Source organism: Choloepus didactylus, chromosome 8, assembly GCF_015220235.1.
Source record: "Choloepus didactylus isolate mChoDid1 chromosome 8, mChoDid1.pri, whole genome shotgun sequence".
NCBI lineage: Eukaryota > Metazoa > Chordata > Mammalia > Pilosa > Megalonychidae > Choloepus > Choloepus didactylus.
The window spans coordinates 128,956,767-128,969,520 of NC_051314.1; the positions used below are offsets into that span (position 1 = coordinate 128,956,767).

Sequence of the window (12,754 nt, forward strand, 5' to 3'; positions counted from 1 at the left end):
GTGAGGGCGTGCTGCATGACACCTGGGTGGGCCGGCTGTGCCAGCCACCTGCTTAAAGCCAGGGGAGATGAGATCAACTCTTAACGCCACCTTTCAGCTCCTAACACTGAGCCTCTGGGGTGTTCAGAGGTCTCCCCTGTCCTCACCTCTCATCCAGATCAGGTTGGGGTGGAGAAGAGTAAGGAAGGGGGAAGAAGATGGGCTCGTCCTGTGCTACCTCCATAAGCCAGCCTTGCAAAGAGACACCAAGTGCTTACTAGCCCCAAAGCATCTTCCTCAGCCTGTCCTCCTCCCCAGAAAGGGCACTGGTCAGAGCTGTCCACCTGCATACAGGTTTGCTCTGGCATGATCACATCAGCAGCATTCTTCAGTGAGAGGGGGAGGCAAAGAAGAGAAGAGTCAGGTGGAAGAGTAAAGCTTCTCTGCAATTTAGAAATGGAAAAAGTGAAGCCCCAGGAGGAAAGTGATTTTCCCGAGGCTGCATGGGCTTTGGCTAGGATGATGCTGGCCCTTTTTATTCAGCAAGTGGATGCTGATGGAGGGGCTGGCAGGCAGGACTTCTAGGGCCTGGGCTTGGTGTCCCCTTGAAGCTGACTTTTATGAGCTGGTGACAGCTCTGGTCGAGCATCTCAGAGCCTCAGTTTCCCCAATGGCTTCTGAAGACCAGCCAGAGAATTGACGATAGGCCTTGGTTTTGATCTAGAGTCTGAGGGCTGCAAAGATGCGGACAGATTCATTCCTAGAGAAAAAAAAAAAAAAAAAAAAAAAAACTGCCCCAGAGAGCTCTAATGAAGGAATGAAGATATTACTGCTTGGGATTATGTCAGGTGACCTCAGGAGAAGATCCAGGACCAGGGACCAGTAGCATCAGACCAGGAGCTTGTTAGAAATGCAGAATCTCAGGCCCCCACCCCTGCCTACTGAACTGTAACAAGGTCCCTGGGGGATTCATGAGCATTCATTGTGAGAGGCACTGCTCTTGGGTGCCCCCTCCCCCAGACCAGCCACCCCTGGGAGCTTGTTAGAAATGCAGAGTCTCAGGTCCCAGCCCAGGCCCGCTGGACGGGAATCTGCGCGGTGGATGGGAATCTACCCACTGGCAAGGCCCAGGCGACTGGAGTTCTGATTTCTCTTTGCTGCCCTTCTCTCTCCCTGGCAGATCTGCGGGATGGTCCTTACCTGCTGCCTGCACCAGAGGCTCCAGCTGCAATTTTACTAATGATCCACCACTCCCCACTCCGCCACCTCTCACCAGGACTCATGCCCACATCCCACGTGCCAGCCCTGCACAGTCATCCTTGGCTCAACTGGGAGCATAGACCCCCCCCCCATACCCTGTGCCCAGCCCCCGAGAACCCACAGAAGTGCCTAAGACCACGGCTCCTGCTCTACCTACCCAGGCCAGGGCCTCTCAGGGCCCTTCCCTCCACTTCTGAGTGCTCACTGCCAAAAACCTTGGGCCCTCCTGGCCCCCTGCACTGGGATCCAGCTCTCCCTCCTCCGGGATGCAGCCCCTCCTGTGCTCCACAGCCCTCGTCTTGCCTCTGCGCAGGCGTGGTAGGCACTGCTTTTTTCCCCTCTGGGAAATGCACCAGGGTGGGGCGGTTAGGGCTGGCTCTGCCCGCATCCACCCACCCCCAACCATGCTGTCTCACCTGGAAGCCGAGTCCCAGTCCCGGCAGCCTTGTTCCTTCCTGCAGGGCCTGGGGTTGGGTAGCCACAGGCTGGGTGGAGCTGCCAGGGCGGGTAGGCAGGGAGCAGGATGCAGGTGAGCTGGCTACAGCCAAACCTGCTGCAGCAGGCCCAGAGCCCAGCGGCCTTCCCAGGAGGAAGGTCCCCTGGGGGGCAATGGCCCCAAGCCCCAGCCTCTGGATGTGGCAGTTTAATACTTGCATTTTAACACTGACTTGTCATGTGTCCCTTCAGGGATCTCCTGTAAGTGTCAGATTTTTAAAACCACCTTCAGCTCTTAGTGGGTATAAAAATGCTCTCGACTGAGACCAAATCTCAGAGCCTACAAAGTAGAAGCCATTAAGGAGCTCTGAGTATAGGAATCTCTGCCAGATCTGTTTTTCCTGGGGTCCCCTCAGCGGACCATGTGGGCAGCACCCCCAGTCCCCCATGGAGCCTCACTTGGCTCCCCCCACCCCTGTCCCTGAGTGAATACAGCCTTTTTCTTTGCTCCTTCGCCACTGAATTAGGCAGTGAATTTGAGGAAGAATGTTCCCAAAAAACAAGGGAGAACAAAAGGAAAATCTTTCTAGAAAATAGAACGTAGGTGCTGGCAGTTTTCCTGGGAACAGGTATCAGCTCTTATGAGTGGGCAGCAACTGCACGCCTGGCTTCCGTACCCCTAGTTCCTGTGCTTCTCCCCGGGACTGGGACCCTCTGACTTCCCACCGCATGAAAGGGTGTCACCTTGTCATGCTAGGACCAAGGCCACAAAAGGTCCAACCTTGAGCTAGCTCACGTCTGAGGATCCCAGCTCTCGCTGCCCTGGGTCCATCCTGGTGAGGCTGCTCTCCCTCCCTTCTGGAGCTGCTGCCTGGCCGCCCCACGCTGCCTGCCGCCAACCTTAGCCTTGAACTTTACAGAAACGACATCCTCAGAACAGGAATCACCCTCGTGGACAGAGGGAAGACCAGTATCCTGTCCTGGGAGATTCTCCAGGGGCTATTTGGAACCTGGGTTGGTTTATCTTCCCTGCCCTGAAGGCCCTGGGGTTGCCAATACAAGTTCCCTAAGAAGGGAGGCCGGCGTTCCTAGCAACCACAGACTGCTCCAAGGCCAAAAGAAATGGTTTTGTGATTAACTTTGCTACCCTCCAACTTCCTGGGATTCGTGCAGATAATCAAAAACAAACAACAACAACAACAAAAAGACACACAAAAAATGCCTGACTCCCAAGCTCCCCAAAGGGCTAGATCAGACCCTCAGGTTTCACAGAGGGAAGGCTGAAAAAGAGGGCCTGCTGGATTTGAGCTAGGATCTTCTGCCACGGCCCCTCAGGGGCTGGGGGCAGAGGGATGCTGAGGCCGTGTACATGGCTGCCCCCGGTGGGTTCCTTTCATTCTTCCCCCAGGTCAGCTGGGCTTGTGGAGATGGGAGACAGCGGATGATAGACCTGAGATAAAAATCCTCTCTGCTCCAGGTGGCTTTTGCACAGCCTTGTCCCTGGGGGGAAAAGCCCAGGAGAGCCTGGCTCATCTGCCCCAGCCCCACAAATTGGATCCCGCTGGCCTGACCAACCACAGTATTAGCCATGATTCCTGCCCTGGGCATCGCTGGTCCACCCTGCGGAGGGTGAGAGGACAGCTCAGAGGGGAAACGTGACCTCCTGTGAGACTGACAGCCTGGGACGTAAGACAGGGTCAAAGGAAACCAAGGCCCGGGACAGGGCAGAGTTCCGCCGAGGGGCACACAGAAGTTTGGCACCCAGAGCCAAGGCTGTAGCTGCCGGTGAGGGGTGCCTGGGGCTGGCGCAGTCATTAGTCCCTCTGGCAGAGGGAAGGACGCTCCTGTTGAAAGTCACCATCAATCCCGGCACCCGAGAAGAAGCTGGCATTTGAGGGAGCTCTGAAATCACCCAGTGCCTGGACTTCCCTACAGCTCGGCCAGCATGTCCTCACCCTGAACACAGCAGGCTGCCCTCCCGGCCCCTCAGCTCACAGGGCAGTCACCCAGCGAGATGGCACAACCCCTGAGCCCCCAGATGACCTTTGTCTGGGGAGATGTGGAGACAAGACCAGAGGGGCTGGGCTGGAACCCCCTCCCCACAGCATCCCACAGTTCTTCATCTCTGTGTAATAAGCTGTCAGGCTGACATGCAGGAACACAGTGCCCCTTGGGGGGCACTGTTGAATGCAGAGCCTTGGCACCCCATCCCGGGTTGGCTGAGCCATTCGTCACAGCCTCAGCGTCGGAGAGAAGACTGGCTTCTTTCAGGCTGGCAGCCAGGCCTCCTGGCTCAGTAGCTCTGGCTGCCAGCAGGAGCCCGAGGGCCCACAGCTCACAACCACGGCCCAGCCATCATCTCAGGTGCTGATGCCAATGTGCCCTTCCCCAGCAATGCCTGGAGGGACAGCGGGGCCGTTACTCAGCTTTCAGGGCCTTCAAGCCAGGGCTGACCCTCACTCCAGGTGGGCATCATTGTCTGGGGCCTGGGAGCCGGTGAGGGAGCAGAAGAGCCGAGGGTCCTATCCACACAGTGCCAGCCTGGGCAGGGAGGAGGGCGCCCTGGGTGGGTGCTGCCAACCACCTCCCCTTCAGTGGAAGCCCCTGGCTGCACTCTTTCCCCTCACCTGCACTGAGCACCTGCTGTTGGTTTCTGTCTCAGGGAGCTCATGGTCTGGAATCCCATGCAGCCCCCCACTCTCACACACAGCCAGAGGCGTCTAGATCTGAGGCTCCGAGGAGGGGCAGGGGTGACTGAGCAGTATGCAGTGCCCCCAGGACTTCCTGCCCAGAACCACAGTTTTCGATCTTGTTCTCTGCTGCTCTGGGTCCATCTTCAGAGTTCTGAGTTGGTGGAAGTGGCTTGGAGCTGTCTCTTTCTCTACCACCCACCCCATGGTCAGCCTTAAAAGCCTCCTCTACTTAGGGCCACTTCAGGCCAGAAGAAAGCTGCTTCTGGGCCAGCCGTTTGTATCACCGCTGGGTGGCGCTCACAGCTGCCGAGGACGCTACTTTCTAATCAGCAGCGTTTCTAATTGGGGGGAGGGGGTACCTAATAAGTTCCCGGATGCTGCTGGCCCTGAACCCCACTTGAAGGACCACACCCCAAAGTCGGACACTGTGCCCCCTTCCCTTGTAGCTCATGGCCCTTGGGGGTACAGTGTCCCTTGGGCTGTCTAGCTTGAGCTCCACCTGCAGCAGCATATGGGATCAGCAACCCCCGGGATTCACGGTGAAAGGGTGGGTGAGGCGTAGTCCTTTGCCAGTCTCAACAGTTCTCAGATGACAGGAAAGTGCCTCTGGTGCTAGGTGGTCCCCGCAGCTCCTGCCCTGCCCTGAGGCTCTGCCAAGGGGACTGTGACCTTGGCTGGGTCCTCTTCCTGGAAGGGGACAGGTTATACACCCCCCCACCCCAGCCCCGATTCCCAATACCATCTCTGTGTCTTGGGAGAGCTCCTGTATTCTGATGCAGCACAGCACCCAGCCCTGGGCGCCCAGCCCGCGGAGCCTGCCTTGTGCCCCCACCCCCTCCTCAAAGGAGAAGGATGCCTGGGGGGGCCAGCCCTCCCCCTCTTGCTTATGTACCCGAGACCCCCCTGTAACAAGTGCCAGTGAGAATTCCAGGCAACCCAGTGTTAGTGAGGCCAGATGGGACCCTGGAACGAGCTGGCCCCTGGATATGAGTCAAAACAATATTCTAGAAATAACAAAGTTGCCTTAACCTACTGCAGATAGAGAAATTGTTCTAGTTGTGAATATGCCCCTCTCCATAACCAAAGCCAGTGTGAGCCCAGCTTCCTGTGCTAGGGGGCATGATAATAAAGGAATTGTATCTAGGACCGCCTTTTGTTGCTTCGTTTTTTTCTCCTCTGCAGAGAAATCCCAGGTCATTGGGACATCAAGTAGGTTGCATCCCAGCACCACATACTGAACCCAGATGTCAGTCCTGGCTAAATGTCACCAGCCTCTATTGGTAAATCCAGAGACCACACTGATCAGCGTCCTGCCTCCCCTTCTTTTGTCAGCTCTCATTAACTTCTTTGTTTGAACTGGTCTCGCTTGCCCATGCTCTTCATTAGCTCTGGGCTGCAAGCGACAGCCAGGCTCAAACAAGTTTGCTTGAACTATGTTCCTCTCAAAGCTTTCTGCCTTTGTTCGCTCAATATTTTCACACCATTTGCTGTGATGCACAACCAGCCTCTGTTAACGACTCTGTGGACAACACTCTCTGCTCGCCTGCAGCAGATGCAGAATTTGATGAGCGGTCGGGAGCAAGGGGGGTGCTCCCTCTGGCCAGGCATCCGGCTCCTGGGGAGCGTGTCAAGCTGAGCTGCACAAGCCCGCTGCCTCCTGGACCCCCAAACCACCTCACTCCAGAGTGATGGGGTTTCTCCTCCTGGACCAATTTTCCCTCATCCCCAAATCCCAAGTGGGACATCTGTCCATCCCAATGCAAAAAGAGTTGAATCTTTGCTGATTCTGCTGAGCTGAGGGTACCAGGTTGCCCAATGTAGAGCTAAAAGGAAGTAAATGCCTTGTCGTTTTTTTTTTTCCATACATTGTCTCTTTAATTTAATCTAGAAAAGCCCTCCTTTGTTTTTTTGTTTTTTTTTTTTAATTAAATTCAGTTTTATTGAAATACATTCGCACACCATACAATCATCCGTGGTATACAATCCACTGTCCACAGTATGATAACATAGTTATGCGTTCATCACCACAATCTATCTCTGAACATCTTCCTTACATCAGAAAGAACCAGAACAAGAATAAAAAATAAAAGTGAAAAAAGAACACCCAAATCATCCCCCCATCCCACCCCATTTGTCCTTTAGTTTTTATCCCCATTTTTCCACTCATCCATACACTAGATAAAGGAGGTGTGATCCACAAGGTCTTCACAATCACACTGTCACCCCTTGTAATCTACATTAGTATATAATTGTCTTCAGGAGTCCAGACTGCTGGGCTGGAGTTTGGTAGTTTCAGGTATTTACTTCTAGCTATTCCAGTACATTAAAGCCTAAGAGGTGTTATCTATATAGTGCATAAGAATGTCCACCAGAGTGACTTCTCGACTCCATTTGAAATCTCTCAGCCACTGAAACTATTTCGTCTCATTTTGCATCCCCCTTTTGGTCAAGAAGATATTCTCAATCCCACAATGCCAGGTCCTGATTCATCCCCGGGAGTCATATCCTGCGTTGCCAGGGAGATTTACACCCCTGGGAGTTGGGTCCTGTGTAGAGGGGAGGGCAGCGAGTTCACCTGCCGAGATGGCTCAGTTAGAGAGAGAGAGGGCCACATCTGAGCAACAAAGAGGTACTCGGGGAGAGACTCTTAGGCACAACTACATGCAAGTTTAGACTCTCCTTTGCGGTAACAAGCTTCATAAGGAATGCCTTGTCTTTTATGACAGAACATAATCATTCTATTGACTTCACTGCTCTGTTAAGGAAACTTGCTTGAGGTGGGGTGGGGTGGAAGGGGGAGCCTGAAGCATACCTGAGTTAGCTGGGCTCGAGGGCATAACATGACAGAGGGGCCTGGGGGGTGAGTCCAGCCACTCACCCAAGTGAACCCGAGGGGGTCTCGTCCTCTAAGGAAATCCCCAGCCAGGATCTACCCTGCGGGGAAGTCTCCAGCCCCTGCCCTGCCCTCATGCATCTCCTGGGGCCTCCCCACCAAGAGCATTCACTGACCCGTCTCCACAGCAGCCCTCACATCGTTTGGCTATTCCACAGTGGGGTGGAACCAGTGTAGAGTGCACCCACAACCCCGGGTCCCCTTGGAACCAACGTCTGCGCACCTTTGCTCTCGTGTGTGTGAGCTCGTGTCCCAGGAGGGAAAAGCCCCACTCCAGGCTCTGTGTGATGCCAATGGTCTGCCACCACCATCTGCTCCTCTCCAGCCACTGACGAGGGTCCACGGTGCTCCCTCCGGCTGCTTCCCAGCAGGTGCTCATGCCTCGTGAGGACGTCCAGGGCCGGCCGGTGTTCCTGCCTTGGGGTGGGCTGCTTGCAGCAGGTACCCTGGTTCCCACTCCCATGCGACAACTGAAAAAACAGAGGCTGCAGGAGTGTGGGAGGACCTGGGGCCCACGTGCCGGGACCATCCCACTTTATTTCTTAAAAACAAAAATGTGGCATCTCACCTCAATTAAAAACAAGCAAGCAAATACCCAAGAAACCCTTTTCCTCCTGCTTGCATCACCAGCTGGCCCCCCTGCAGCCATCCCTTGAACAGGTGGGCACCTGCTTGGGGCAACCAGGGAAGCGAGGGGGGCTTGAATCCTGCCCTTTCCACCTGCCAGACACAAACAGGCCGTGACAAATCCAGTGGAGCCAAGAGGGCTAACGTCCCCATTAGCCCGTGCACTCTCACTAAGGGGATATGAGCGATTTCCACTGGACTCTTCACAATCTCAAAAGAATCCCTAATTCTACTTTGGAGGACCCCAGGCTGGGACCCAGAGATCAGATTCAACTTGAGTTGCTGATCAGTGAATAAGAAGAGTGGAGTAGCAGAGGTCTCTTGACAGAGAAAAGGAACTTATTGTGAATACATTGGGATTCCAAAGACTTGGTGGGAGAAGAGTTGGGGTGGGTGCATTAGTTAGGGTTCTCTAGGGAAACAGAATCAATGACAGGTATCTATGAATATAAGATTTATAAAAGTGACTCATGCAAATGTGGGTATGCACGAGTCCAAATTCCGTAGGGCAGGCAGCAAACTGGCAACTCCAAGGAAGATGTCCGATGAACTCCTCAGGAAACGAACCGGCAACTTCGACGAACTCCTCAGGAAACGCTTCACTGGGCAGCCGAGGAAGAAGTGAAGGTCCTCTGTCTGTCTCACTTATAAGTCTTCAACTGATTAATTGGATTAAATCCAGTCAATTGCATTCTCTCATTGTGGAAGACACGCCCTTTGGTGAGGCATCAGTCACAGCTGCAGTCAATTGACTGATGATTTAATAAACCAGCCTGTTGGTTTATTAACCAGCCACAAAAGTCCTCACAGCAACAGTTAGGCCAGTGCTTGCTTGACCAGACATCTAGGTATCCCCACCTGGCCAAGTTGACACATGAACCTAACCATCACAGTGGGGGTGGAAGATGAAGGAAAGGGACCTTCTCGTTTCCATTAAATTACAGAGCATGTCTGTCCACGTGTCACCTGGGCCCTGCTCCAGACGCTGGGCTCTGCCAGGTCCCAGAATTCCAACAGGGGGACCCTCAGCATCCACCGGAAGGCAAATCTCCAGGCAGCGGGCTCTAACCGCAGGGCCCAGCCACAGGTCACCGTGTGGCCCTGCCGGGCTAGGTCCCCTCTCATCTCTGTGTAAAGTGACACCAAGGAGAATGGGGCAGGGCCCAGGGGTGCCCGGCTGGCTCTGCCCCTCAGCTACCCAGGAGTCTCAGGGCCAAGAGAGTTCTAGATGGACAGCATCAGACAGGAGAGCCTAGCCTGGGCATGCCCAGCAGAATGTTATTCTTTTTGTTAGTTTAAGGAGACACAGTAGTCCATCTCCACAGCTGTCATTAAACTCAGCAGAAACGAGATGGCCAAATCAATAGCTTTCTGATCTTTGTGGAATACATTAAGGGACCACTGCAATGCCAATATTTTTGTGTCCAAAATGGCATTTATTTAATCTGGCTTCCCTCTGGCTCCTGTGGATTATCAAATGCTGCTGCTGGGCCGGCTCCGTCCAGAACGGAGGCAGGGGGGAGCCCACATGTCTCCGCTGGGCAGCCCACGCCCCCCTTGGTAGACCAGCTCCCCTTCCCAGATCACTCTTCTGTGCTCCAGCTTTCAGCCAGGGAAATGCTCTTCCGTGGGGTCCTGCCTTTAGTGTGAGGACCCCTGAGGACCCAGGTTGAACCAGTTTCTTGCCAAGCACCTACTCTGGTCCAGGAACAAAGTGGATGCCTTCACATGCATTCTTTTATTTAACCCTCACAGCAAATCTGTGAAATAGGTATTATCCTCATTTCACAGTTGAGAGAAACCAAGACAGGTTAAAGGCCTGCCCAGGGCTCACACAGAAGCCAAATGCACAGTGGGAATTTAACCCAGGCCCTCCAATTCCCAAACCCAAACAAGGGTCCTGCACCAATGGTGAAGAATGGTAACATTTCAGGCTCGGTGACAGCCAATAGCATACATACTTCTGGTCTGGAGGACCCTAGATAATACGCACAAGAGCATTTTGCAAAATGTGAAGCTCAGTACAAATAACAAGGAGAGATTTCATTCCACCAGGGTGGTCTCAGTCCATCTCCACTCGGGAGCCCCAGACCCAGAAAATCCGCTCAGCCATCCATTTGGTGCAAACATTCAGTCGTCTACCTGTCTAGGTGAGGACTGTCATGCTGGGTGAGTGACACGAACGTGCCTTCTCCCACCAATAAATCACACTGGTCACCCAGTCTTCTCAGTTCTACTACCTGGCTCTCAAATCTGTCCTTTTTTGTCTCTGTCCCACAGCTGGCAGCTTTCCTGCGGGCTCCATCATTTCTCACTGAGATTGTTACAGCAGCTGCTCCCTGCCCACCCCTCTCCACCCCCCACCCCCACTAATCAGTCCCCAGAGGGAGCTTTCTGCAGGCCAGATCTGATCCCGTCACACCTGGGCTCAAAATCTTTCAGTGGGACCACCTATTGCTCTTAGCATTAAGTCCAAGCTCTGGAATTTGGTTTAGGAGGCTGTGAGCTGGCGGCTGCTGCTCGTTCCAGACACCCCCCTTGACCCTCTGTGCCCCAGCTCCAGAGAACCACAGGCAGGTCCTCAGCTCCCAGCTCTAGGCCTTGGCATGTGTCATTCCCTCTGCCTGGGACACACCTCCTTCCACTACTTGAAAGTTGACAGGTTGATGCCTCCTGTCTTCCGGTCTCATTATCAATATCATCTCCTGTTATGGGTTCAGTCATGGCCCCCAAAAGATATGTCAAAGTCTTAACCCTCAGTACCTATGAATGTGACTTATTTTGAATTAGAGTATCTGCAGATGGCATCAAGTTAAGATGAGGGCATCCTGGATTAGGATGGGCTGTAATCTAATATGACATGATCTTATAAGAAAAGGAGAAGAGACAGAGGAAAATGCCTGGCGAAGGCAGAGGCAGAGATTCCAGTGATGCATCCACAAGTTAAAGACCCAAAAGTTTCCCAGGAACCACCAGGAGTGAGAAGAGACAGGAAAGATTCTCCTCTCGAAACATCGGAGGGAGCGTGGCTCAGCTAACACTTTGATTTGGGACATCTAACCTCCAGAACTGTGCAACAGTACATTGCCATGGTTTTACACTACCCAGCCTGCAGTACTTTGCTACTTGAGCCCCAGGAAACCTAGACCCCATCCTCCAGAGAGCCTTGCCCCTCCTGGGTTTGGGTCCGTACTTCTCTCCCAGGCCACCCAGCCCCGTGCATGTCACTATCAGACCACTGGCTTACAGTCACGTTTACTTCTCTGTGGTCCCCACAGGATTGTTGGTTCCACAAGCCCAGGGGAAGGGTCTGTGTCGCTGGCCATTGCATGCCACATGCTTGGGCCCTGGAGTGTTCAGTGGGTTGATTCTGAGTAAATGGAGGTCTTGGCTGGCAGGCCCTTGGCCATGGCTGTTTTGAAGACCAGCAGGGTTCTGGTTTGGGTGATGTTGGGGACTGAATTGTGTCCCCCACAAAAGGCATACTCTGTCTTAATCTGTGGTCCTGTGGGTGGGAGCCCATTTGTGAATAGGACCTTCAAAGATCCTATTTAGAGGAGGCCAAGTTCAATCAGGGTGGACCTTCATCCCTACGACTGGAGGCCTTGGAAGGAGAGAAATTCAAGCACAGTTAGGAGCAGCCAGAAATCAGGAGAGACCAGAGAGGACAGAGAGAGCTTGTCAGGTGACAGAGGACCACCAGCATCAGAATGCCCCCGACCCCGGGAAAAAGCCTGCCTTGCCAACATCTTGATGTCAGCTTTCTGGCCTCTCAACCGTGAGACAATAAATCCCTAGTAAGCCAACCAGTGTGTGGTTTTGTCATGGCAGCTCTGGCAAACAGAGACCTAACCCTGTTCTGCCTGCAGACTCTCCCATCTGGCTGGCCCTTTGCCAAGGACTGTGCTCAGCAGCTCTCCTAGCAGGTCATGCAGGAATGGGGGAGTAAAGGAGGGGCCCCCCAAGTCATCTTGGCCACCCCCTCCCATGGGCTGAAGAGTCCAGCCCCCCTCGCAGAAGGCTCTCACCTCATCCTAAGAAGCTTCCAAGAAGAAGATGCCCAGCCCTATCCTGAGACGAGCATCTGCTGTGCCAGCCAGCAGGGCAGCCTCCCTTATGCGGCTCAGCTCACTGCGTTGGATGCAGACAGCACATGTGTCCCGGGGCCAGGGGCAGAAGTAAGAGAACGGGCAGAGAGGAAGTGGCTTCACCCACATTCCCATGACTCTGTCTTCAGCAGGCAATGGAAGGTCACCACCCCCAAGGCCATGACTGACTCCCGACCCCACAGCCGCAGAGTCCTGTCAGTAAACCTCCCATGGGGGGCTCTCAGGGATCCCATTCCGACTGGGCCTCTGACAGAGGGTCGCCACAGACTCCTTACTCCTTGGCAGAGTCTCTGGAGGCTTTGAGATGGAGCAGCTGCTGGATGGGGCCGGGCTCCAGAAGATGATGCTTTGGGACAATGCTGTGTCCCCCCGGCTGCCCCCTCAAGGAGGGAGGGAGACAGAGCCCCACCTGGAGGGGTTTAAAGTTGCGTCCACCCACAGTGCACACTCATTCCTCAGTCCCGCCCCCGCCCCACACATGTGGAAGAGCCACAACCCCGGGCCGGGTTGCATTCTGGGCTTCTTTCACCTGCAGTTTGTCCCCGTGACTGCAATGTTCCAGGGAAACCCATAACCCAGTCCCTGAACTGTGGAAGCTGGGAGACTCCTCCCTCAGCAGTTCTTCCTACGTGGGTGGTGTTAGATCCCATCCCCACCCCCAACTGACCACCCCCATGTTTGTTTCCATGTCTTCTTGAGGCTGTCTCAGAGGCTGGCCAGGTCACAGTGGGGGCCTTCCCATCCATGGAACAACAGAG

At 54.2% G+C, this 12,754-nt stretch overlaps 1 protein-coding gene across 1 annotated transcript in view; it reads left to right on the forward strand.

The window, feature by feature from the left end:
- Positions 1 to 5,508, forward strand: part of TSPAN11 (tetraspanin 11) — a 30,267-nt gene extending 24,759 nt beyond the window's left edge. The window contains exon 6 of the mRNA XM_037847512.1: positions 1,160 to 5,508. Coding sequence (XP_037703440.1) covers positions 1,160 to 1,219 — 60 coding nt within the window. The 3' untranslated portion in view covers positions 1,220 to 5,508. The remainder of the gene's footprint in view (positions 1 to 1,159) is intronic.
- Positions 5,509 to 12,754: the final 7,246 nt, after the last annotated feature.